We start from the raw sequence: 25540 nt of genomic DNA, 5'->3' as shown, positions 1-25540 counted from the left end.
CAAAATTCTGCCAATAGTGAAACTGGAGAAAGAAGATGCATCAGAGCAGGAACTGTGGATCAGTTCAAATATTTTTCTGTAACAGATACCAACACATGGTAAATACGTTTAGGATTTGGACTTTTAAAAATAAGAAAAACATTTATTTCCATTGATTATAAATGTCTTTGCTAACCCAAAGCTGACGTCACAGTAGGAACATGTGCTCAAGATATAAACCACCAGAAATGCACAACATTACTCGAATGAGCAGGCACGAACATTGGGAAACCTTTAAATCTGCTCACTGCCAAAGCTTTTCAGCAGAAACTGCTGCACGTGAACTTTAATCCCCCTCTACACAGTCGTTGCTGAGCTGTTGCTCAGGGCTGAGGCCGGTCTCAGCCTCAGCGGGCTCAGAGTCTTTGGGGGGAAGCGGGCTGGTTTGTTGCGTGGAGGTGTTGTTGGAAGGCTCGAGGTCAGGATCTTCTACAGTTTCATCTCCATCAGTAGAACCTTTGATGACATTTGGTGAGGATGCAGCTGGAGGTTTGTCTCCTAACATGTCAGCAGTCTGAGAGGCTGAAGGGCCTGAAAGGGTTGAGAATTAGAAACAGTGATGGTTTCAGTCAACACAGACACACTCAGTCTACTACGATTTATAAAAGACAGGCAAAGCTGAGATAATGAAAAATGAAACTGTAAACTGCAGGGTTCAAACTCATTGTTCAGGGTCAAATTTAAGCACTTTAAGCACTTTCAAGGTCCATTATCAAGCTTTTCCAGCACATTACCAAAAAAACAGTTTGCATGTTCCACTTTGCATCACCTCAGTAAGACCATGTAAAAATTAAAACAAATCGTCTTAGGTTGACTTAAATGTTCTTTGTTCCTCTTTTGTTAAAACAGAGAAAAATGCACCACACAAAAATACTGAAAAAGGAAATGGTTGTCTTATATGCATATAGTGCACAAACTCAAAAAACTCATTTCTCTCAAAAATGCAGATGTGCAAATGTGAACAAATCAACTTGTTAGAGATGCTCATCTCCACTTGGAAAAAACAACCACACAAAAGAAGAAATCTGCACAAATGAACAAGTCTGCTCATCAGATATTGATGCTTCTTTCCTACGTGACACAACAACAGGAGACAGATGTTTGGTACTTTAACTAGTTAAGCACCCACACCACCAAAAATGGGGGAAAAGAGAGGAGATCACATTTAATCGGTTATAACACGAGGTCAGAAATATAAGTGCAGACATGAGTGTCCACAGAAGCCTCTGAATCTCAGCTGTAAACCATTTCTACAAACACCAAACAGTTAAAAGAGCAGTTACATCACCATGAATCTGTGGACAGGTAACATCCATATTTTGATTTATGATTTTCTGGAGTTAAATGTGACCCAAAGTATATTTTATAGCATATAAGCTATAAAATACTTTTAAAAATTAGGTGAGGGAAATAATCATTTTTTTCTATGTTTGAGTCCCAGTAACTTTGACATAGTAACATCTGCAGTAATATTTACCCCTCTGATGACAGCTCACAAGCGTTAGCTTTATTTTGATACCAAGACTGTTTACACAGAGTTTGTAATTGCAGAGAAATACTCCATTTATTTTGGCCTCTTCATTTTCGAGCAGGAAGCTCAGAAAAGCCCTGGGGGCCTAACAGGTCAAAGTTCATTCCCAATAAAACTAACTGTGAGATGTTTGACTACATTGCTCTCTGGATTATTGTTACAGTCCTAAATGATCAGCTTTAAAGTGTTTGTGCTAATAACACCATGTACAGTAAGTTATAAACTGTAAACACATTTTTATGGGTGAAGGCTCATAATAGAGACCGATCAACAGGTCATTTTCTTTTCTATGGGTCTCATTTAAATCACATTACATCATTTCTGCGGTAAATGAGGACCCTGAAGAACGATTTAATGTCACTGTTAAAGATTTGTAGACAATAGATCGCAGACAGCTGGCTCCGCTTTAACTAAAGAGGAAGTAAAAACAGTTTGGATCACAAGTGTAAGGCAAAAACAAAAATACTACGCCTAATTGAAGCTGACATCAGACAGGCAGTAAAGAAATCAATGTTTTCTACATGCTTTGCCTCTTATTACCAAACTCCACACTAATGTGAGGAATCTCTGGTGGTTTGGACGAACTGTGCAATACGGGAACTCGTCACTCGACCTTCAGGGTTTCTGGTGGATATATACACTAGATCCACTTCACTATATTGTAAGGAGTATTCACTCACCACCCATCATCCAAATCATTGAATTCAGGTGATCCAGTAACTTCCACAGCTGTATAGAATCAAGCACCTAGGCATGCAGACTGCTGCTACTAAGTGGAAGTGTTTGGGAACGACAGCAACTCAGCCATCAAGTGGTGGATCACGTAAAATCCCAGAGTGGGGGTCAGTGGATACTGAGGCGCACAGAGGTTGCTAATTTTCTGTGGAGTCCATCGCTCCAAACTTCACGTGGTCTCCAGATTAGCTAAAGAACAGTGCACAGAGAGCTTCGTGGAATCCATTTCCATGGCCGAGCAGCTGTAGTCCAAGCCTTACATCACAGAGTGCAACGCAAAGCAATGGGACACAGCGGTGTAAAGCACGCCGCCACTGGACTCTAGAACAGGAGAGATGCAGTCTATGGAGCGACGGATCACAGTTCTCAATCTGGAAAGCCGATAGACAAGTCAATTTAGCAGTTGCCAGGACAACAGAGCTCCAGGTTTGGTGGCAGGGGGATTTCGGTGCGGGGTTGTTTTTCAGAAGTTGGGCTCAGTCTCTTCGTTCCAGTGAAAGGAACTCTTAATGCTTCAGCATGCAAAGACATTTTGGCTCCCGACTTTAAGGGAACAGTTTGGGGATGGCTTCTTCCTGTTCCAGCATGACTGGGCACCAGTGCACAAAGCAAGGTCCACAAAGACATGAACTCTGGCATGGGAGTCCTGACCAGAACACCACTGGGATGAATGAGAGCAGAGATTTGGAGCCAGGCCTTCAACATCAGTGTCTGACCTTACAAATGGTCATAAACTCCCATAAACACTCCCAGAAGAGTTGAAGCTGATATAGCTGCACAGGCGGACGTCGTGAATGGGATGTCACTCGAGTTCATATGAGTGTGGGGGCAGATGAGCAAACACTTTTGGCAATATACTGTACATTCAATGTTTTGCTTTTTGTATTTTCATATAAAGTTAATACACCAATGAAGCTAGATGATCCTTATGAACCTTCGCTGGATGTTTTGTAGCAGAATCATTAATTATTTCTGTTATATTGTGTCCCAGCTGTATGATACATTTTTGCCATTCTTACCAATTTGCTGCTGGCGTGCGCGCCTCTTTTCCAGGGCCCGCTGTCTGTTCAGCTCAATACGTTTCTGCTGCTCTTCGGTCAGAGAGGGAGTAGGTGGGGGAGCGAGGGCTTCGGCAATCTGCCCTTGGGGAGCATTAATAAAACTCTCTCTGCTGAACAGATCAGGATCCCCAAATGTTTCCAGTTCACGTTGTACCTCTTCGTCACCAGCACCTGAACACAATTTCAAGCAGTGCTGATAATTAAGTCCTGTGGAATATGGCAAGTATTTCCTATGTGCACCTGCAGGTGTGAATCCACCGTAGGGCTGTTCGATACAACGATATATACAAAAACGTCTATTTCATTTTATGCTATCGTTTGTTTCGTGGTGTCGCAAAATAAACTGTTTACGGCAATATTTCTTCATGGTTCTGATGTCACTGTAGTAAAGTTCTCTCTTTCTCTTATATATAACCACACTACGGACGGACAAGCGCCTGTTTTTATGCGTTGTCGTTAGCAACAACGACGGTAAAACCATCGCGTGTCCGCTTGTTTATGTTCCACATAAACCTTTCAGAATAAAGCTCAAGATCCTGTTGAGGCTTTTCAAAATAAACGGAATCACGTGAAAGAGCAGAGTGTTTACGGATGAGAAGTAAAACAGAGCCGCCAGGTGCTAAAAAATAAACCTTAGACTCAAACGTTAGAACAGGCTTTCCCCCGCAGCACGCCGTGTAATAAATACTCACAAAGAAAACGGCGCCGTTACAACTTCTGTCTAAAAATGTGTCGTTTCATGCATCGGTTAAAACACTCGACTCCAGCTACATGACGCGCAGCTGGAAACACTTCACGCAAGTCGAGATTCACAGAATTGACAGAAAATGTTACATTTCTGTGATTTATATCGTTATCGGACGATAGAATTCTTATATCGGGAGATGAGACTTTGGTCATATCGCACAGCCCTAGTCCACCGTATCCCCATCAGTAATGATTTTTCTTCTTACCATCTGTACTTGTAAAATCTTCATGTGTCAGGGGCATGTCCAGTCGTATTCGTTTAAGACATGTCTATAGAAGAATGAGTAAAAAATTACAAATTCTGAACATTAGGAATCCCACACGCTTGCAGGAAATATTCTACTGCTTCCTCTCACCTGCACTTCCTTTTTGCTGCCGAGCCTTTCCACTTTGTCAATAAAATCTTCAAATTGCAATTTGGGGTACAACCTGTGGGCCCAGTTCTCCATCTTCTGCATCAGCAGCCGCAGGTCTGCAGCCTAATGGGGCAAACATCAAAAACAGCGAGTAGTGATATGAAAGAGGGCTGTGTGTGATAGGACGCTTCTTCTTCCCACTAAAAAATGACTTCCAGTCATTGGAACAAAAGACATCTTAATTTGGTAAACCAACCTCTGGTTCCCCTCACTCATTTTTGACCACGACAGAAAGGGCAACTTTTGACCTTTTAGTCTCAAACCAAATTTAGGACATCTAATTAAAAGCTGACAGGCCAAACAGATTTAGCTCAAAAACCAATGTTCATTCACATCTGGTAATTGGTGGGACAGATGTTATCATATCCTACCTCGTGTCCTTTGCCTTTGAACTGGATATTGTCAAAGAGAGTGCCCAGAGCTGGAAGCCCTCGATCTGATATCAGCCTGGGAAAAAATATTAAGACTAAGTTAAACCATTAATGGATTACAAGCAGGGTTAGCAGCACATCCAGGCGTATTTGGCTTATCCAATTCAGGATCGTGGATGGCTGAAGCCCATCCCAGCAGCCAGGTCGCCAGCCTGTCACAGGGCCAACACAGACAGACCCTCTGAATGGAAATGTCAGTGCCTTCAGATGTACCATGTTCAGAAGGCAGTAGCTTGTTGGGGGGGGGGGGGGGGGGTGTTTGGTTTTCAGGGTGCCCACAACCTTTCTTTTCCTACCTGTTTGTACATAAGGCAGTATAATGAGAAATAGTCAAATTTCTCCATCTAAAAATAAAAAATAAAAAATTGCTATATATATATATATATTTATAGCAAAGTTGCAATTAATTTGAATATTTTATCAAATGAAAATCTATGTTTTTCTTTAATACAGCTTGCAAGTTTTATCCTAAGTATAATCGACGTTCTTACTTAAAAGCTTATTTAACATCCTTTGATTTAGTATAACTTAGTTCTGTCCAGGAACATTGTGAACAGAACAGTAACAGAGGAGTGCCACTGGAACACCCACTGGGAGACTACTGGGAACGAGCCTGACTTATGGTTGGCAATACTAACCAGGTTCACACTATAGGTGTACAGAGACTGGAAACATCTTTCTCACACACATCCAGGGATGTCTCCAACGCTCTGACAATTTTCAGTCTGGGAATTTTGCCCATCCAAATGATGAAAACAACAATGGTATTAGAGTCTTTCTTCTTTAAATGACTGGCAGAGTGAAGCTGCACCATCATCACACAGATGCAGTCATTTGTACCCGCCGCTAAAGCGTAAGAAGACGCTGCAGTACTCTGCGAAACGACAGGTGTCGCCACTCAGATAATATCACATCACTTTTTTTGTGCAAAGTTCTTTCCACAAACTTACGTTTTCAAACATTTGCAACAACTCTGTGTGTCAGTGTGTCTCTGAGCCTCTGTGCACGATTATTAGTGAAACGGTGATAAAAACCAGTGCAGTCACAGACTCGTGTTCAACCTGGCTGCAACACTGACAGTCTGCACACGTCAATCAATGATTTTGGCCTCCTTGTGTCCCAGCTCACACAAGATGACATCAAATTCCTATTTAAATGCGCATTTTAATGCATTTCAACCCTCTGTCGTGATATAAATGTCTTTGCTACCTGTGGGAGTCCAGCTTGGGTTGGGGTCTCTTCACGCCTCTCCTTTTAGCAGTAGGGACATCAGCCAGCTGTGATACCTCACCTTCATCTCCTGCATTGAAAACACATGACAACAGGATGTGTTTCTAACTCATTCTGTTGGCAGCGTGGCAAACTTCAAGCTTATCTTTAAATCCAGACAAATTATAGACTGGAGGTTACAGAAGAAATGTGCTGGTTTGAACAGTATCTGATAGGTTTCATTTGCTCACGCAAACAAAAACATGTGTGTTGTTATTGTTAGAAACATCCAGTCTCAGAGAGATGCTGAAAAACCAGTTCATGCATTTGTTAATTCTAGGCTGAACTAACAAATTCATTATTATCAAGCTGTTCCAAAAAGCTTTGTGGAAGGACTATGAGAGGTTGTATTTCTCCCACATTAGCCTTTTTTCCTGAATCTTATTTTTCTATGATTCTTCATTAAACCATGAATTTAAAATACAAAGTTCTGAATCATCACATCTTAAAGACCTCATAGTAATCCTGTAAGAGCACAGCAGCATCTACCATCTGCAAAAGGGTCTCCTTCCTCCTGGCCTCCCCGGCCTGGGGAGTGTGGTGGTGGGAGTGGGGGGAAAGCTTCATCCTCTATGCCGTCATAGTCAGGAATGTCCTGCGGGCTATTTTCCTGTGGGTCAACCATGGTGAGTCGGTCCTGGAGACAAAGTAAAAGACGTGTGAGCCCCAGTCGTCAACAGCATCAGCATTAAGTTACATGAATTTAACTGCAAGTTGAAAAAATGACATTTATTTCTGTAAGAGTAATTCTTTACTGTGTTACAACATCAACATGAAAACCTAAAAAAAACTGGCATTTACTTTTTTCTTTTTTTACATCAACAGGAGGAGCTGTACAGACACTCATCCCACCTGGAATTATACCCCAAATTCAGAAATGTACTATTATGATACATTAATGGTCCATTATGTTTGTTTCACAGTTATATACATAATACAATTTATAGATTTGTATATATTTACATTCTATCAGGGATGAACTGGTTGTGAACCTTTGGGCTGATAATGACATTTAAAAGTTACAATTTGGATGAATTATTACTGCGATACTTCTTTTGGACTCTGTAGTACCACAGAAATATCATTAAAGTAACAGGTTTGTTTTAAAGTCTTTCAGCTGTTCCGTAAGCATCATCGTCATCATCATTTATATAGCACTTTAAAAACACACCTGGCAGACCGAAGTGCTGCACAATACAAATGTAGTAATAAAATAGCAAAAAACAAACATAGCAATAAAGTAAACTCTTGAGCCAAAATGATGTGACACAACTAGGGCTGCCACAAACGATTATTTTGATAGTCGACTAGTCACCGATTATTTATGCGATTAGTCGACTAATCAGATCATCATCCACTGGACGTAAAACTACAGCTTATTGCACCATGCAGCATATGCTCTTATATAACTATCATTAGCTTATAGCTTTAAGCTTTTAAGGTGCTAACTAAAAATAAAGACAAGATGATAGTTTATTCAATTTTAATGAAATTTGCAGATTGTTTCGGTGAAGTTTAATAAACTCCTTGCTATCTAAAATATAACAGGACAACGGAGTATATTCTCCAGCATCTCACACTTCTGATAATCAGCTGTCTGCTTGACGTTCATTCAGCTGTGTAAAAACTATAACTTTAATCTCAGACAAACCGATTTACTCAGGAACAAATAAAATACTAAAAAAAAAAAGCCAAACAACAACATTTTTAATTTATCTAAGTGACTCATATATTTAACCTGAGTAGCGAAAGACGGCGGTGGGTTTGAAAACAATTTGCCTGGAGTCCGGTGTTCTCACCGTGCTAGTGACCTAGCCCCCGGCTAGCTATCGAGCTAGTGGGTAACAGACGTCTCTGAAAACGTCGGAGCGCTTTTGAAAATATGTGGTGTCCTGATAAACTGAGCCGATATTTGAGGTTTACACAGCTACATTCTCGGCTGAAAATATGTTAAACGTTTATTTTGTGACCCAGAAAGAATAATAAGAGTAATATTAAAACTAACTAGCTGCCGCCATTGTTGGAAACTGAGCTGGGCCGCGCTATGAATTCTGGGACACAGCTGCTTCTTCTTCTTCTTCTTCTTCTTCTTCTTCTTCGGGGTTTAACGGCAGCTGGCATCCTTGTACATGCAGTGCTGCCATCTTCTGTTTCAGTCCGTTATTACACTCTTAAATCCTGCTACTTATTCCTGCGTCTTTTGGGATCTTACAAAGCTTCAAACGACGCGTCGACTATTAAATCAGTCGTCGACGATTTTGATAGTCGACGTAATCGTGACTAGTCGACAAATCGTGGCAGCCCTAGACACAACACAGACACAAAAGGAAATCTTCTACATTGTTTTGCTGTTCACACAAGTTCTAATGCTACCCTTTGTTTCTGGAAGGAGACGATTTTCTGTCCAGTATTAAAGTTCAAAGAACAGGGTATCCGTCTCCAGTGGGCTGCTAAACAAGTTTACCAGAAAAATCAGACCCACGGTCATGTTGTGTCACTTTGAGTGATTAGTCAGCAGCAATAACAGGGAATGACAAACTGACAGACTTTGGATATAAAACAAACAATTTAAACATTTAGAAGTTAAACATCTTCTCGGATTCCTTTTGCTGCACATGTCTATGTATGTATTTGCTGTACAGTGTCATTTGTTTGGAACATTAATCTTGATGTATACATAAACATTTGATTTAAAAAACGTGTTTAAAAATGAACACTGACACAATTAAACACAACACTGGTGCACGGTGACTGCAAACAGAAGCAGCTGCTTGTATCCTCCTGTGCATGGATCCGTGCTCTCTGTTTATTAATAAAAGCCAAACTTCATTAATGGTAAGTGACAGAGATCTGATGAGTTCTTGCTGGTTTGTATCCACAGGAGGATACAAGTAAAATCCTCTGCAGGTTAGTGCAGGATAAGCAGGCAAGTTTACTGTAATGTGATGGATTTAAGTAAAGAACAGTGTGTGACTGGTGCACAGTGACTGTGGTGCTCATGTCAGAGTTAGATTACATCAAGTGTAGCAGAGATTAACTTAAACTTAAGCTCATGATGCTGACATTCATTCACTGAGCTCCACCCACATACCAACAGTTTAGTGTATAATATAAAGACAGTGTACTGTCAGTGTAGAGAAAGGAAATCAGCCAGGACAACTCATGAAACATCTGCAGACATCTGGATGAATTCACAGAGAGCAGCAGGTCAGCTGATCACAGCCTGTACATTAAAAAAAATCTACTGGAGCTCTCAATAGAAATGATTGTGAGCTGTGACCCTTTTCCCCACACTGAGCCACTACAGCTGATGTTAGGGTTGAATCCTGCTGAATCCCACTTTAACATCTTCCTGCTCATTTTGATGTTTAGAGGCAACGTCACCGTCTAAGATGTAGGCATTGTATACATTGTATACATTATTTCTACATTACATTAATATTGCACAAGGTTCACTTAGTTTAGCATAAAATATACATACTGTATCAGTACTTCAGCTTTTAATGGAGTATTTCTTAACACTAGTATCTGTCACCTTCTGTGTTGAGCTCATTGTTTTCTCTGCAGTGGCTGAGCTGAGTCCAAGTAGCTGAAATTTCCTCTGCTGCTCCGTCAGACTCTTCTCCTCCTCCTGATCAGCTGGGACACAAAACAGAACTTTGTTAAGCTCCACACTGCACTGAAGAGTCAAAGTGTCTCATATGTTCATCTGAGAACACACAGAACACATTTTAGCTTCCTTGGGTGGACAACTTGTTTGAAACAAACACAAAAGGTTTGCGCACCGATACCAAATTCAGCAGTATGGCACACCAGTACCAGGAGAGCAATTCCTCTTTAAAATATGCCCTGGCCAAGAAAAAACCCGACAATATACGTGTGCCGTGAGAAATGATAGATAGATAGATAGATAGATAGATAGATAGATAGATAGATAGATAGATAGATAGATAGATAGATAAAATTTATTTCAAACATGCAAATATAATTGAAATAACAACAGAAAAAAATAAAAATAACAAAACTTAAAAATCATCAAGTTTTCATGTAAATATCTATGTCTACAGAATGTGTGTGCTCGAAAAGGAGTAGGGTGAAGTTTTCTTGTTCCTACCCCCTTATTTCAAATTTCATTGCTTACAAATCCATATCCAGGATTCAACATTATTTGATCATATATTTAACTATGTACAAGTCTAACACATTGAACATACACAAATAAAACCATTTTCAGCACGTAAACCAGAACAACTAATCACTCTGTTTATAACAGCCGCTTAATCTCTGAGTTTATTTTCTATCTATGTGACAAAAACCTTAATGAAGACTTAAGGTTGGGTTACTCAGGCCTTGATTTATAAAAAATGAGGACACAATGAGACAACTCAGTCACTGAGAGGAAGATTTCCTATATTCATGCAATTTATTATTTTTTGAACAATCCTGTGAATTTTTGTATTGATGTACTTGTCTTGATTTCATCTGTATATCCGAGTGGGTGTAGAAATCTGAGCCATCATCTGAGTAAGCCTCATCACAACTTTGCGCTGATAAAGGCAGCTGTGTTTTAGCCTGGAACACATTTATTTTTACATTTCTCATAAATGTATTTCATTATAGCACTTTTACCGCCAACATGTTGGGTCTTTTGGAGCCGGAAGTGACCTTATATGGAAGAAGGGTGGCGCTAGCTAGCTTAGTTAGCAAGCTGCATTCATAAGCTGTGCAGGTGCCACAGAGATGCTAAGTAGCCTTAATAACAGACTAATAAAACAACACAAACTCTGATTACAATGAGCTCATTTAAAAGCTTTCTTCTAATAAATTCTTTTCTTCTCTGTGTTTCACAACCTTTTGCTGATATCTTTCTGTGAATTAGTTTAAAGCAGCTTGAGTCAATTTAGTCAGATTTTTTTTTCCAACTTGTTCACAAAAACTTGAGAAGAGACACCGAGGAGAGCAACAGAAAGCCTCATTCAGGAGCTAAACTCAAGATTAAGTAGACTCGGATTAATATTAGCTCGATACTTACCTTTAAGTGTTAAATCAGTCTTGACAATAATCGGAGAGAAAAACGCCATAAAGCGGGAACTCGGCTTCTTCTTCTTCTGCTCTTGTATTTTTTGGCGGTTAAAGCTTTAAGGCGCATTACCGCCACCTGCTGGACTGGACTTTTCATGTCCCAAACATCATCGATTGGGCACAAATTTGTTGGAGTTTCTGTTAATAAAAAAGATGGAATTCAAGGATCTTGTTATTTGGTTTGTTCGTTTTCACCATTTACTCTACAATTTTCTGCCAGTGTATAGCAAACCCCACAGCTCAAATCAATGAAGAATTTAGTATTTTTAACATATTGCTTAAACTGGAACCAGCAGCTATATAGGCCTAATTTTTAATCCAAACATGTGATAGAGGTTTACCACCAGGAGAAGCAGACTGTAAATAAAAGACTGTGCTACTGAAAACTGTTAGTCTGACTTTGGATTGTAAATATGTTTCCTTTTGTCACTTCTGTATTTGTATATGGCTCAAACTATTTGTTATGAAAGCAAAACAAACAAACTGATGTTGTCTCATCAGATCCAGTTGTGACATTAGCTATAGTTTCCGCGGAGGGTACTTGGTTCTGTATGACAGCACAGCTTTTAGGTTGAATTCAAGCGCTTGAGTACAGCCTGATAATTAGAGGCCTGCAAACTGTTTGCTGATCAACTTTGGAAGTAAAAGTACAGACAGCTATAGAAGACACAGGACACGAGATGGGTTCATTATTTCTTTTGAGTTCCATGTAACAATCCGTAACTCTGTAATTAATGAATGTGCCATTTAATCTTGGCTGCAGCCAAGATTAAATGGCACATTCATTAAATGGCTAAAATGGGTTGGCTGCCGTTCAGCATTTAGTACAAGTCAGCTTTTGATCAGAAAGTTTTCTGGTTTGATCCCTGGCTGCTCCAGTCTGCAGGCGAAATATCCTTGGACAAGATTGTAATCCCAAGCTGCTTTCTGATGCATCCATTGGAGTGTGAATGCTTTATAGAGTTTGTGAAACAGTTGTACGTGTGGTCAGATTGTTTTGTATTTGTGTGTGGATTGAAGCACATGTCTGAGAGCACATCAATCACGGCACATATTTTTTAAAATCTTAGTTTAAATAAAGTTTTTGATTATTTATTATAAAAAAGAGATGATATATATATAATGCAGTGGGCACTCCACCAGCTAACATGTCAGTTAATTTGACACATTGATTTATTTATCATTTCTTTTTCTCTCTCAGCTTTTCAGCTCCATATTTTTGCCATTTCTTCCACACTCAACTCTGTTCTACAAGGTGAGCCCACAGTTAATGTAGGAGAGGGCAGGTGGCATTAAGAGATTTGATTGGGCAATCTAGGGCCCAGTTAGTTCTTCCTTTTGGTGAAAGCTGGGCTCTTCAGTTCAGCATGGCACAGCTCCAAAGATTCTGCAACATCAAACCCTCTGTCTGCTAATGTTACATCACCTGGGCTGAGGCAGTCCAGGTAATTGCAACAGTTTCTTGAAATTAGTTAATTCAGATATAAACAGAGTGACAGTTTACAGATTCAAACATGTCTCAGAGAAAACAGAAAAAAACAGTAAAGCCCAACTCTCCTCTTTGTGATCAGGAAGACAAAATTCAACTTCCTGATCAAGTAGACAAATCATTCAACCAGCTTCTAGAAAAGGAAGATATTCAAAAGTTGAAAGAAATGGAACTCCTAGACAGGGAAGAAACTTTGAGCTCCAAGCAAAGCTTGATAAAGCACTAGAAAAACTAGTGCTGAAGGACAAAAAGAATCAGGAGCTGCAAGTAAAGCTTGATGAAAGACCGCACACAAATGAAGAGTTTCTTCAAGAAAAAAGGCTACAGGAGATAAAACAGAAGGAAATGGATTTCAAGCTCCAGGACCTGGAGAAACACAACAAAGGCTTGCAAATCAAGCTTAATGAAGCTCTGCAAAAAAATTAAAGAACTCCTCCAAGAAAAATAACAACAGGACATGAAGCAGTGCAAACTCCAAGGCATGGAGGAAAAATACAAAGCGCTTCAGGTAAAGCTTGATAAAACACTGAACAAAAATAAAGAGTTGCTTCAAGAACAAAAGCAACAAGAAATTAAACAGAAACAAACGGACTGCAAGCTTGAAGACGTGCAGGAAAAATACACAGCGCTGAAAATGAAACTTGATAAAGCACTGCAAAGAAATAAAGATTTCCTTCAAGAGAAAGAACAGCAAGACATGAAACAGAAACATCTGGATTGCAAACTTCAGAACATCGAGAAACACAACGAAGGCTCGCAAGTAATGCTTGATGAAGCTCTGCAAAAGAATAAAGAAATCCTTGAAGAGAAAGAAAAACTGGACCAGAGAGACACGCAGTGCCAACTCCAAGGTGTGCAGGAACAATACGGAGCGCTGCAGGTAAAGCTTGATGAAACACTGCACAAATATCAAGAGCTGCTTCAAGACCAAGAACAACAGGAAATAAAGCAGAAAGAAGACAAAGAAATTCTCCAGGACTTTGAGAGGAAAAACCAAAACCTGCAAGAACTTTATAACAAACTGAACTACAAAACAACTGAACTGGAAGAGGAAAAGGAAAAACTGCAAAACCAATGCTCAGAGATGCAGAGTAAGCTCAATGACATGCTGAGAAAAAACACAGAAGTCGAGGAACTTTCAGACAACGTGAAGTGCAAAAACACTGAGATGCAGGTGCTAAAGCAACAACTAGAGAAAACAAACGAAGACCTGCAGTGTTCACTTCAAGAAATCGAGAGCAGAAGTCAGCAGTTGGAAGACACGCACAACAAATTACAACAGAGTTATACAGAGCTGCACGAGGCAAAGCTAATGCAGGAGGCAACATCTAAAGAAATGAAAGAAAGGCTCGAAGACAAACAAGCCAAATTAGAAGAAGTGGAGAAAACATGCAAGAGACTTGAGCAGGAGAATGCAGAAACAATCGATCAGTTGAGAACCCTCATCCTAGAGAAAAAAGTGCTCGTGGAAAAGCTCATGGAAAAGAAGAAAAAACGCTTCTGCTTCTTCTGGAGGAGGGACACTCCTGCTTTTTCTACTTTTTCTACTTTTTCTACTGCTAATGTCACCTCGTCTGTTCCATCTTAATTTTCACCTCTCCTCTCTCTTTCTCTCCCTTTCTCTCCTGACACCTCTCCCTCCCCTGTCTCCCTTTAACTCCTATCACCTGTCCCATCTCCTCCCCCTCCCCCCCCCTCTCTCTTTTCACCCTCACCCCCCAACCAGTCCCGACAGTTGACTGCCCCCTCTAGAGCCTGGTTCTGTCATAGGTTTCTTCCTTTAAAGGGAGTTTTTCCTATCCACTGTCGCACCTAGTGCTTGCTCAGAGGGGATTGTTGGGGTTTTCTCTCCTCTATCTCTTTCCTCCTTTCTATCCCTTTCCTTTACCTTCTTCTTTAAAACCCCTCCCCCCTTTCTATTTCCTCAATAATTTAATAATAAACACAATTGGCAAAATTTTAAAAAGTCAGATCAATGTCTTCATTCAAGAATGAATTGTCTTTGTCACGGGGTCATGTGTATTTTGTGTTTTCCTCGGGCTGGTGATCCTTGCAGTTGTTGAGCCCAAGAGTCCAGATTTTTAGTGTTTTAATCACATTTAGTGTTACATTTTAGATCACAACAAAAGGATATCCACAATTTAGGATTCAGGCATTTGTCTTTTTCAATATCATAATCATTCTATGATTGAGTCGGTTACAGAAGCAGCAGTTAGCAGCAATAACTTCAATTCATCAACATTTGCAAGCATTTCTTTATACACAGCATTTCTGTCAGGTTGAGGTCTGGACTTCCATGCAGTAGATTTGCTGCTGTGCTTGGGCTCATTATCCTGTTGCATGGCCTAATTTAGGAGAAGCTTTAGCTGTTGGACAGACGGCCTCACATTTGACTCTAGAAAACTTTGGCATACAGAGGAGTTCGTGGACTGCAAGGTGCTTATTGCTTGTGTCTGCAGAACAAGCTCAAATCACCACAATTGAACCAGCGTACTTGACAGTGGATTTGAGGTGTTTGTGCTGTGTTTGATTTTTGCTGAAGTTACTGCTGTGCATTATGACCAAACCTCCACTTTAGTCTCATCTTTTAAAAATATGTTGCTCCAGAAGCTTTCAAGGGCAAATTTGCAAACCTCAACTGAGTTGTTGTGTTCTCTTTAGAGACAAGAAGCTTTCTCCTGGCGGCCCTTCCAGACCAACCATACTTGTTTTGTCTTTTTCTAATTAAACTGTCTTGAACATTAACATGCTGTTTAAGGCCTGTAGAGGCTCAGATGCAGCTCTTGGGTATTGTGCAGTTTCTGTGAGCACTGAACAGTCTTTGTGGTGGATCTGAATGCTCCAGACTAGCAAACTTGCTCATGGTCAGTTAATCAAGTGCATAGAGCCCTGTGATGAATTTTCACATTTACTCTGTGAATCTTCATTCTTCTAGCTAGTCTTTACTCTTCTAGAAGCTTTCTTTGCTCAGACGTCTGCAGCATTGAATCTATGTCTTCTCCACTGCTATTCCAAACAAGGTGCTGATGCAGGGGTCATTAGCACAGTAAGATTTAAGTGCACAAAATGTTCACATCATAATAGTAATAATAATTAGAGGAGAGTATTATGTAGTCCAAGAAGTGTGTGGAGAAGTTTTCAGTGCAGAGGAGGGAACCATGGTGTTCAGGAGCCAAACTGCTTTGGGGGAAAATGCTATTGCACAATCTTGCCGACCTGCTCCTGATGACGCAGTCGTCTTCTGGAGGGAAGTGTGGTAAACAGTTGATGGGAAGGGTGATGCGGGTCAGCCATGATGCTAGTGGCTTTCCCAGTGAGGTGTAAATATCCTGTAGACTGGGTAGAGAGCTGCCAATAACACGCTGTGCGGTCCACACAATCCTCTGGAGGGCTCTGCGATTGGACGCATGACAGTTTTCATACCAGACTGTGATGCAGCGGGTTAGGATGCTCTGCATGGTACCTCTGTAGAAAGTATTAAAGATGGGTTTGGGGATGTGCACCTTCTTCAGTCGTCTCTTAAAATGCAGTCGCTGCTGAGCTCTTTTAGTCACTGATTTGGTGTTGCTGGTCCAGGACAGGTCCAGGGGCGGATCTAGAGAAATTTTTCCAGGCTGGCATGGAAATCAAATGGGGTGGCAAAATCAAAGCCTTGTTTTAAAGACATATGCAGGTGTTACATATGATTAATATACATTAAGCATATGTTTCATATAAATATGGTCTATAACTTAATTATTTTCTATAGCCCACATAATTAAACATTTCAGTTACATAAAATGTGTGTACTGTATAGCCTGTATAATAAATAAATATGTAACCAATAAGTATAAAATCCAGAAAGCTACACAACACTGGGCGGGGGCTCATTTCCAAACACAAGTCTAACTTAAGTTTCATACTGTTTTTGTTAGAAAAAAATCAAATTGTACTGACTACTACTACTGCCAGAAAGCTGCACTGTCACAAACAATTATTGAAACCTCATTTTTCATGATTTGTTGGGTCAATATTCTGAGGTCCAAAATATAATTGGCCATTTTTGGCTGCTTTTGATTGTTGTTGTTTTTTTACCTTGTCTTTCTTGGTATCATTCTTTTCAGCACAACCTCACACGTCCAAATTTACAGTTATTAAAACAACTGGTCTGAAATCACACAAACACATAAAACCCTAGTAGTAGTTATATTTTCTCTTTACTATAAAAACCACAGACATGTTTAGTAAATTATTTTCATAACTTGAAATGCAAATATAAGTGGTAATTATTTTAAATTAAAATTAAACAAAAATTTTGTAAATAATAAAGTTATATACAACTATTCATCTAAAAATGCAGGCAATGCATCTGGGGTTCTTATTTTTATTTTTTTGCACAGCCATTTTAAAAATACTACAACAATCAGGTGTCACAATAAGACGCCCCACAAATTATTTGTGCCAGTAAAAAAAAAAAAATGTCAACCACAAGACAGAGAAGAACATCACAGGGAGAAACCCTGCAGGCCTGACAGCAGGTGTATCGCTCATTCTGTTTTCCACCTGGAGACAGGGTTCACATGGCATTCTGCCTGTGTAACTTGTGTAACTACACAAGTTAACACAATTCAATTCAATTCAATTTTATTTATATAGCGCCAAATCACAACAAAAGTCGCCTCAAGGTGCTTCATAGATACAGAGAACAACCCAACAATCATATGACCCCCTATGAGCAAGCACTTGGGCGACAGTGGGAAGGAAAAACTCCCTTTTAACAGGAAGAAACCTCCAGCAGAACCAGGCTCAGGGAGGGGCGGGGCCATCTGCTGCAACCGGTTGGGGTAAGAGAAGGAAAACAGGATAAAAGACATGCTGTGGAAGAGAGACAGAGGTTAATAACAGATATGATTCAATGCAGTTAACTCATACTGAGTGAGAAAGGTGACTGGAAAGGAAAAACTCAATGCATCATGGGAATCCCCGGCAGCCTACATCTATTGCAGCATAACTAAGGGAGGATTCAAGGTCACCTGGTCCAGCCCTAAATATATACTTTACCAAAGAGGAAAGTTTTAAGCCTAATCTTGAAAGTAGAGATAGTGTCTGTCTCCCGAATCCAAACTGGAAGCTGGTTCCACAGAAGAGGGGCTGTAGTCGCAAATTTTGAAGCCATCCTGATAATCTTCTTCCACCAACGATGTGGAGATCCAACCCTTTTAGATCCAATTAAAATCAAGACACTCAAAAAGATGCTCTGTAAAAGAGTAGAAAAAATAGATACAGACATGTGCTGCATGAAAGACGTTAGGGAAGGTTAGTTAGCTGGAGAGCGAGTTAGGCAGGAGAACTCTCAGCAGCATTAACTGCCCTGTTACTGCACCACCTTAATAAACCATGGTGAAGCAAAATGTCTTGTGCTTAAGACTCTACATGAAAGTTAAAATATATATGTTCAGTGCACATAGATATATAGTGTATAGTTATACATATCACACAAAAATCCACCACATCCCCCCTTGTGGTACCTGGAGGTACCACCTAAAAAGACCCAATGACTAAAGAAGAACAAAAATCGTGAAAACGAATGCGTGCGCTGTTTTTTTGCTAACATACTTTAAAGCAAGCTCTAAATAGAATATAAGAATTTGTATAAAGATCCCACACAGTTGTTGCTCTATTGAATAAACCCCAGAAACCTCATAGTCATCAACATAACATTCTTCCAACGCTTCATTTCTCTTAGTCAATTAATTTAAGACTAATTGATTCCTCTTCATTTGCAAATCATACTACACAGTATCCTTATCAGAATACTCAAGAAACTTAAAACTAGCCTAATTACAGTAAAATGAAAGTGAGGCATGAAACACATCAGCAGAGACACATAATACATACACGGATTACACAACACCATATGTGACATTAAAAATAATACAATAAAACAATTAATTCCCAATTTTGGATTTCATCTTGGTCAGGTTCAACTTCTTTTTCTGAACAACTTCTCAGTGTGGGCTTTGAAATGTTCTTTGATCATCACTTCATCTTCTTCATCCGACATAAACCCACCAAGAGCATTCTCTTTGTGGGCCGGTACTGCTCACCCGAGTAAACACGAGCTGACATTGACATGAATTAAACATAAAACATTATATACAGTATAAGATTTTGTAAGGTAAACCTAGTTCATACAAATGAAGTAAAGAAAAGTTATTAAAACAAAACGTGCCTTGCTGTTTATTCTTTCAGTGTCCCACAGTAGCACATTTCCTGCTAGGAAAATGTCAGAAGTCACATCATTTCTGTAAATTGGGAAGTAACTGTAATACATCAAGTCACCTCTGTCTCTTGTTACCAGGACTTTTTAAAATGAATGGTGCAACATGGAAAGAGGCCCTACACAAGAGTTTAGCTTTGAGCTCAATAGGCGATGATCCTTTCAGCCATGACATCTCTGACATGGGAAACCAGGGAATTTGATTAGAAAATGGTGAAGGATTTTCTTTTCAGTTAGAAACTGGATTTGTGTAACATGGTGGTGAAAAGCCCCCAAAGAAAGCAGCATATGATCAGTCGCTATATTGCATTTAATACAAACGTCCTTCGTGTATCCTTTGAATACAGAACAGATCATTTCTGATATCTATGAGTAAACCCAACGAGCACGTGTCCCAAAAGACCCCACAGTGTTTTTATCTGGCTTTTCCCTGACAGTTAGTGGACACTGACAGATGTGTGCTGAATATGAAAGGAAACAAAAGAACTAAAGAAGGTTTGCAGTGTTAAAAACAAGAACTACATGAAGGTTGTTTCATCCTGCTGTAACTTATGACAGAAGCATCTTTTGTTTGTTTTTTCATTTATTTACACAAAGACAGATGTTGAAATAACAGGAGTAACAGTTTAATTCAATTGAAATCGGTCCAATCGTCTATAGTGAAATTATTGTTTTTCATTAGTTGGCAAAAGATGGGGGTTGTTGACGGCAATTCAGTGAATGCAACAGGGGAGGACGCCAGTTTGGATGGAGGGGAATCAGCAGGACAGATGAGATTTTGTTTAGGAGTCGAGTAGTTGTGTGAATGAGGAGAGGAGAGCACATTAGACTGCTGAGAGACGGGGAGGTAGTCAAGCACTGACCACATGTCTTCTTGGATTTCAGCAAAACAGATGGGCTCATCTCGGTCTTGGAATAATTCAACTCGGGGTTGAACTGATGCAGTTTGAGAGGCATCTACAGGAGAGGCAGGGGTGGGTGAGGGCTGCTGAGACTGCGCAGTGATGGGGAGGGGGTCGAGCTCTTCCAGCACTGACAGCAGTTCTTCCTCACTTCCCATCTTCATCCTGAATGTGTTCACTGACAGGTGTTGCCAGCTGTGGTGGCTTGTCTCGCGCTCAAAGAGGACAAAATAGAGAACAATACAGTGTTCAGCTGCCTGGCTGTGCTTTACACACAGCCCTGCTCTGGTACACCCACTATGCCGGCCTTTGTACACTCTCTCCATCTAATGATAGAGAGGAAGGATACATTCACTACTTCTAGCCTCCACTATTCAAATTGAGTATTTTCACAGTGTCCTAAAAGCTTCCTGAAAAGCCTTTACACTATTTTCCAAAACGCTGCATCCAGAGCACAGTCAGGGACTGGAAGGAGAGAGTATATTTCCCCCATATGGACTTCTCTCTTCATTGGCTCCCAATTAAATCCCAAATAAAAATCCAAATACTTGCCCTCACACACACAAGGTCTTGAATAATCACCCCCAATTTTGTCTACAAGATCTCACAGTGCCATATCATCCCAACAGAGTGCTTTGCTCTCAGACTGCTGTCTTCCGAGGGGATTTAAAAGTACAATGGAAGGCAGAGCCATCACTTTTCAGGCCCCTCTCTGTGGAACCAGCTCCCACTTTGTATTCGGGACACAGACACTTGCTCTCATTTTTTAATTAAGCGTGAAACCTTTTTGCCAAAGTCCAATAACTTGAGAGAGGAGCCAAAGACGTCCTCGTCCCAGATTCGTCCCAAGACAGATTCACACCTATTCGCACCTTGTCTGCTGTGACCTGAAGAACTCGCGTGACCATTGCGACTCTCAAGGTGCTAAAAATCACACAAGAGTTTAAATGCGTGAGAGGCCACACTTGAGTAGCAAAGAAGCTTAGCTGATGAGATTAAATGTGCAGTTGCATGAGAGCACTAGTCTTTTTAGTGATCTACCTTTTGACCAGTTTAGAACCTGACAAGCGAGTAATCACAATGCCCACCTTGTTAATTGTCCTGAAAGCTTCATAAGCCGGACAATGACTCAGTGATGTTGCAGTTTTTCACAGTGATGGTGGTATAGTGGCGAGCATAGCTGCCTTCCAAGCAGTTGACCCGGGTTCGATTCCCGGCCATCGCAGTTGCCACTCGCAGTGCTGTTCAAGCATGTGGGCTGCGTACTGTTTTACAGTAAAAACGTTCTCCGCTCTTTCTGCAAAGGCTTACAATGTCAGGCCAGGTGCATTCTTCATCGGCCTCGCTGCTACCGTTTGCTGTGGAAAGACACTGTTCACACAGGCTTTGAGTTCTCATCACTTCATACATATACCTTCTTACATGAAACTGTGATTGGACACGCTACTTCTTCATAAAGACACCCAGTCCCACTTTAAATATTGTGCTGAATGTTTGGAATGAAGATAACATTTTACTAACCATGTACTGATCAGCTCTTTGCGGTGGCAAAATCATCAGCTGTGTGTGTTACTGTTCATGCAAACAAGCAAGCTAATGTCAGCCAGCTAGCTTCAACCGCAGCTGTGCTGCACCGATCTCACGGAACTGCAAAACCACAAGCTTTCTCACCAAAGTCATGCAGCTACCGCATTTACAATCCAGCGTGGCCGTTGTTGTGCACATCCTACTTGAAAGACGTGTGGCGTAGGACTTGGAAGACGTATGTCTTTCAAGTATGTAGCTCCAAAACCAAATGTGGTTGTTGTGGCCGAGCGGTCAAGGCGATGGACTCGAAATCCATTGGGGTCTCCCCGCACAGGTTCGAATCCTGTCGACAACGGTCAGCTGTTTTGCGGCAGTCCAGACGTTGATTTGAGAAGAAGCCACGGCATGGAGTTCACCTGAGAAGGTGCCAGGAGAAAGAGCCAGGCCTTTGCTTGTGAAAATAGAGCACGCAGAAGCAATGGACCCAGCTATGTCCTGACAAAATTAGGCACATATTCAGTAAACATGGCATCCTTCAATTGCTCTCTTAGCCACCCCAGACGTGTAGTCATCCAGGATCCTGTCTGAGTACCGCCAATGACTGATGCGTCTGACAAATGCTGATTGCTTTGCAAGAGGATCGGGATTGGAGGGACAGCGGATTTCACCGGGAATGGGACAACAGCAGAAATAGCTTCAAACATCAAACATTACTGCATGAAAAGCACAAAGAGTGGACACATTTCATTGTTTGGAACACTGCTTTTCACTTCAGCTCTTTGCATGTAAAAACTTTGCTCTTCTCCACAGCTGGCTGACGGACACGCAAAAGTGCAAGCAAGAGTGGCCACAGACCCACTATGCCGGCCTTTGTACACTCTCTCCATCCAATGATAGAGAGGAAGGATACATTCACTACTTCTAGCCTCCACTATTCAAATTCAGTATTTTCACAGCGTCCTAAAAGCTTCCTGAAAAGCCTTTACACTGTTTTCCAAAACGCTGCTGTGCTGCCCCTTTAATCCTCCCCAGTTCCCTCAGTTTGAGATCCTTCTTGGACTTGGTGTCATGGTACTCCAAGTTTTGCCAAACTTTGCAACTGTTGTAGCCCCTATGTGTGCCTGTGCTAACGACAAGAACACTTTCACATGGACTTCAGGTGCACAAGCGAGCTTTGAAGAAGTAAAAAAACTCCTGGTGAATAGTCCTGCACTGGCACTGTTTGACCCTGCCTTGCGTGTTGTGATCTCTACTGATGCAAGTGACTATGGGCTTGGTGCTGTATTTGCTCAAGTGCAACCTGATGGCACAGAAAAACCTGTGGCGTTTGCTACCTGCACACTGCCTGCAACAGATCAAAAGTACTCAACTGTTGAAAAAGAAGCTTATGCTTGTGTGTGGGCTGCAGAGAAATGGAGAACGTATTTGTGGGGCCGACGTTTCACTCTGCGGACAGACCACCAAGCTCTGACAACGCTGCTGAGCACCAAAGGGTTTAATAGGGTTGGCATGCGCATCGCCCGCTGGTCTGCCCGCCTCCTGTGTTTTGACTATGATGTTATTTACCGCCCAGGTTCTCAGAACTATACAGCTGACTGTCTCTCTCGCCTGCCCCTGCCCGTTTCTTCCCATTCCACATCAGATTCAGATCATGAAATGGTAGCCCAAGTTTCTGCTGCCATGTCCTCACTTCCAGTTGCGGACTTTGACTCTGCCTGTTCAACTTGCCCTGAACTGGTTGCTTTGCGTTCACAAATACAAAGTGGCTGGCCTGCCTCAATCAAAGCACTTGATGTCACGCTTGCACCTTACTACAAAATCCGTAATGAACTCTCAACCCTAAGTGATTATGTTCTCAGAGGCTCAAGGCTCATTGCACCACTTTCAGTGAGACCTAAACTGATTGCACTGGCACATGAAAGTCACCATTGTGCGCACAAAACAAAGATTAAGAGATCTCTACTGGTGGCCAAAAATGGACTCACAAGTTCAGTCTGCCATAACCTCATGCCTCCTTTGCCAGTCCAATGACAAAACTGCACATACTAATCCTGCTCCTCTCCAACCCGTCCCACTGCCTGATGGACCGTGGAAAAAACTTGGTCTTGACATTGTTGGGCCTTTTGATACTGCAATACCTGCTTGTAGATACGTCATAACATTGACTGACTACTACTCCAAATGGCCTGAGCTTGCCTTTTCACCTTATGCTACTACTGATGATGTCATTCAGTTCCTCTCATCTGTCTTTAGTCGTCATGGCAACCCAGAGAACATCATAACTGACAATGGTGCACAGTTCACCTCTGTAATGTTCACCTCATTCCTCCAGAATAGAGGCATCTCCCACAGCAGAACATCTGTCTACTACCCAGCTGCAAACGGAGCAATCGAACGGTTTCATCGTGCCCTCCGCACCTGTATCCAGACATCAATCCAGCAGTCGAAACCATGGAAGGCGACTGTGCTGGATTGGCTTCAAGTTTACTGTGCAACACCGCATGCAACTACTTCCCTCTACTTCCCTCTCCCTAAGAACTCCTGTGTGGCAGGAAGATGCGTACTATACTGGATGTACTCCCTTTGCCTCCTGCTGTGTCTCCACTGGATACGTTGCACGTCACTCAGTTCAGAAATATCAGTTGAAAATGCAACGTTACACTGATGGTAGGCGTCACGCACGGAAACCTTCTTTTCTACCAGGAGAGAGTGTGAGGATAAGGAAACCCCACCATGTTCCCAAAGGACATCCCAGATTTACCCCTCCTGTAACAGTAACAAAAGCCAAAGGCTTGAATGCCTTCTTGCTGAGTGATGGAAAGAGTTGGAATGCCACTCATCTAGCACGCTGTCGCCCAGTGACTGAAAAGAACGCCGACACTGCTAGGCTGCACCACACTCAGACTGGCTCACCTACTGCCAGAAGACTGCCACGCGTCAAGTACAAGCCTCGCTGGCACAAAGACTATATTGTAGCATAATAGGTTGCTTCCTCTCTGTGCAGGGGGATGACTGAAGGGATCACCTTGCTAATCCTTGCTGTCCAAACTGGCCTCATTGAGCTGCAGGTCATCCACAGAGCCTTCCTCCTCTCTATCATCCTCTTTATTGTTGTTGCTTCCATCCTGCAGTCCATGCTGGAGACAGCTGAGTCCTAGCCCTGGGAGCATCTAGAGGCAATTAAGATAATATACCAAAGACTTTTTTCATGTGTTTATTTTTAAGAAAACTCTGTGTCCCACTGTTTGTTTTATTTTTTACTGATCATAAACAACCAGAGGTGTGGACTCGAGTCACATGACTTGGACTCGAGTCAGACTCGAGTCATTAATTTTATGACTTTAGACTTGACTTGAAAAAATGTTCTAAGACTTGTGACTTGACTTGGACTTTTACACCAATGACTTGGGACTTGAATTGGACTTGAACCGGTTTACTTGAAAAGACTTGATATTTCACCCCAAATATAAAATTTAACATACATATTATATAGAGATTGAAAATGTGACGTCATTCAGGGGTAAAACCGCAAAGGATTCTGGGAACTCGTGGCAAGAGGTACTAGCGCACGCAGGCTTTCAATTGAAATCACAGCGATAAAAAAGAAACACAAAAATGGCAAGAAGCCGTTGTATTATTAACTGCAATAGCCGGTCGCATGACAGCCACGGGAAGCCGACGGGTAAAGAGATCGGTTGTTATCGGATTACGTTGTTGAAGAGAAATTGTTCGAGCCATGTTTCCGAAGTAACAAAGAGGCGACGGGTGGCCTGGATTGCAGCCATTCAAAGACCAAATATAACGTCCCAGAACACTCCAGCTCACAGGTTAGTCTGCTCCAAGCATTCCCACAAAGGTCAGTCTGCTGTTGTAGTTAATGCGTCATTTTCATAACATAATTGGTGATATAGGTTACAAGCAAGTCTGGCGCTGAACAGAAATTGTCGCTCCTTTGTTTGTTGTGCATAAATAGTGAATTGTCCTGACACAATATTGCGTTTCGCTTCTGTTATTTTGGTACATTGACAAAAACATATACTTTTATTGACAGG

At 41.3% G+C, this 25540-nt stretch overlaps 2 protein-coding genes and 2 non-coding genes across 5 annotated transcripts in view; 3 read left to right on the top strand and 1 right to left on the bottom strand.

The window, feature by feature from the left end:
- The window catches only part of LOC146661737 (uncharacterized), a 275594-nt gene that overhangs the window by 241993 nt on the left and 8061 nt on the right, over positions 1-25540 (top strand). The gene's annotated exons all lie outside the window — the stretch shown is intronic.
- LOC146661740 (TIMELESS-interacting protein-like) lies at positions 115-11326 on the bottom strand. 2 transcript variants are annotated; one of them, XM_085418274.1, is made up of 9 exons: positions 11262-11326; positions 9765-9868; positions 6719-6866; positions 6170-6260; positions 4901-4976; positions 4470-4592; positions 4320-4383; positions 3325-3537; positions 115-570 (listed from the first exon to the last, which is right to left on the bottom strand). In XM_085418274.1, exons 1-9 carry the CDS (start codon positions 11308-11310, stop codon positions 326-328), a joined length of 1113 nt encoding a protein of 370 aa, XP_085274400.1. In that variant the 5' UTR covers positions 11311-11326; the 3' UTR covers positions 115-325. The 2 variants fall into 2 exon arrangements, with proteins under 2 accessions (XP_085274400.1, XP_085274401.1); XM_085418275.1 differs by lacking the exons at positions 9765-9868; positions 11262-11326 and adding an exon at positions 8029-8472.
- On the top strand, positions 21115-21186 carry trnag-ucc (transfer RNA glycine (anticodon UCC)). Its single transcript has one exon. It is a non-coding gene; the product is annotated as a tRNA-Gly (tRNA).
- Positions 21762-21843, top strand: trnas-cga (transfer RNA serine (anticodon CGA)). The gene has a single exon. It is a non-coding gene; the product is annotated as a tRNA-Ser (tRNA).

The sequence above is a fragment of the Rhamphochromis longiceps genome, linkage group LG9 (genome assembly GCF_057381845.1).
Source record: "Rhamphochromis longiceps isolate RC_006_pf linkage group LG9, R_longiceps_female_GT1.1, whole genome shotgun sequence".
Lineage (NCBI taxonomy): Eukaryota > Metazoa > Chordata > Actinopteri > Cichliformes > Cichlidae > Rhamphochromis > Rhamphochromis longiceps.
The sequence above is the reverse complement of the archived record's forward strand: the minus strand, read 5'-3'. Positions and strand labels throughout refer to the sequence as shown.

Excerpts from the sequence above, each read along its gene's own strand:
- LOC146661740 (XM_085418274.1), bottom strand. The coding sequence starts at position 11,310 with ATGGCGTTTTTCTCTCCGATTATTGTCAAGACTGATTTAACACTTAAA. Across the intron at positions 9,869-11,261 it reads GACTGATTTAACACTTAAAG|CTGATCAGGAGGAGGAGAAG; the intron begins GTAAGTATCGAG and ends TTTGTGTCCCAG. Across the intron at positions 6,261-6,718 it reads AGGAGACCCTTTTGCAGATG|GAGATGAAGGTGAGGTATCA; the intron begins GTAGATGCTGCT and ends TTTTCAATGCAG.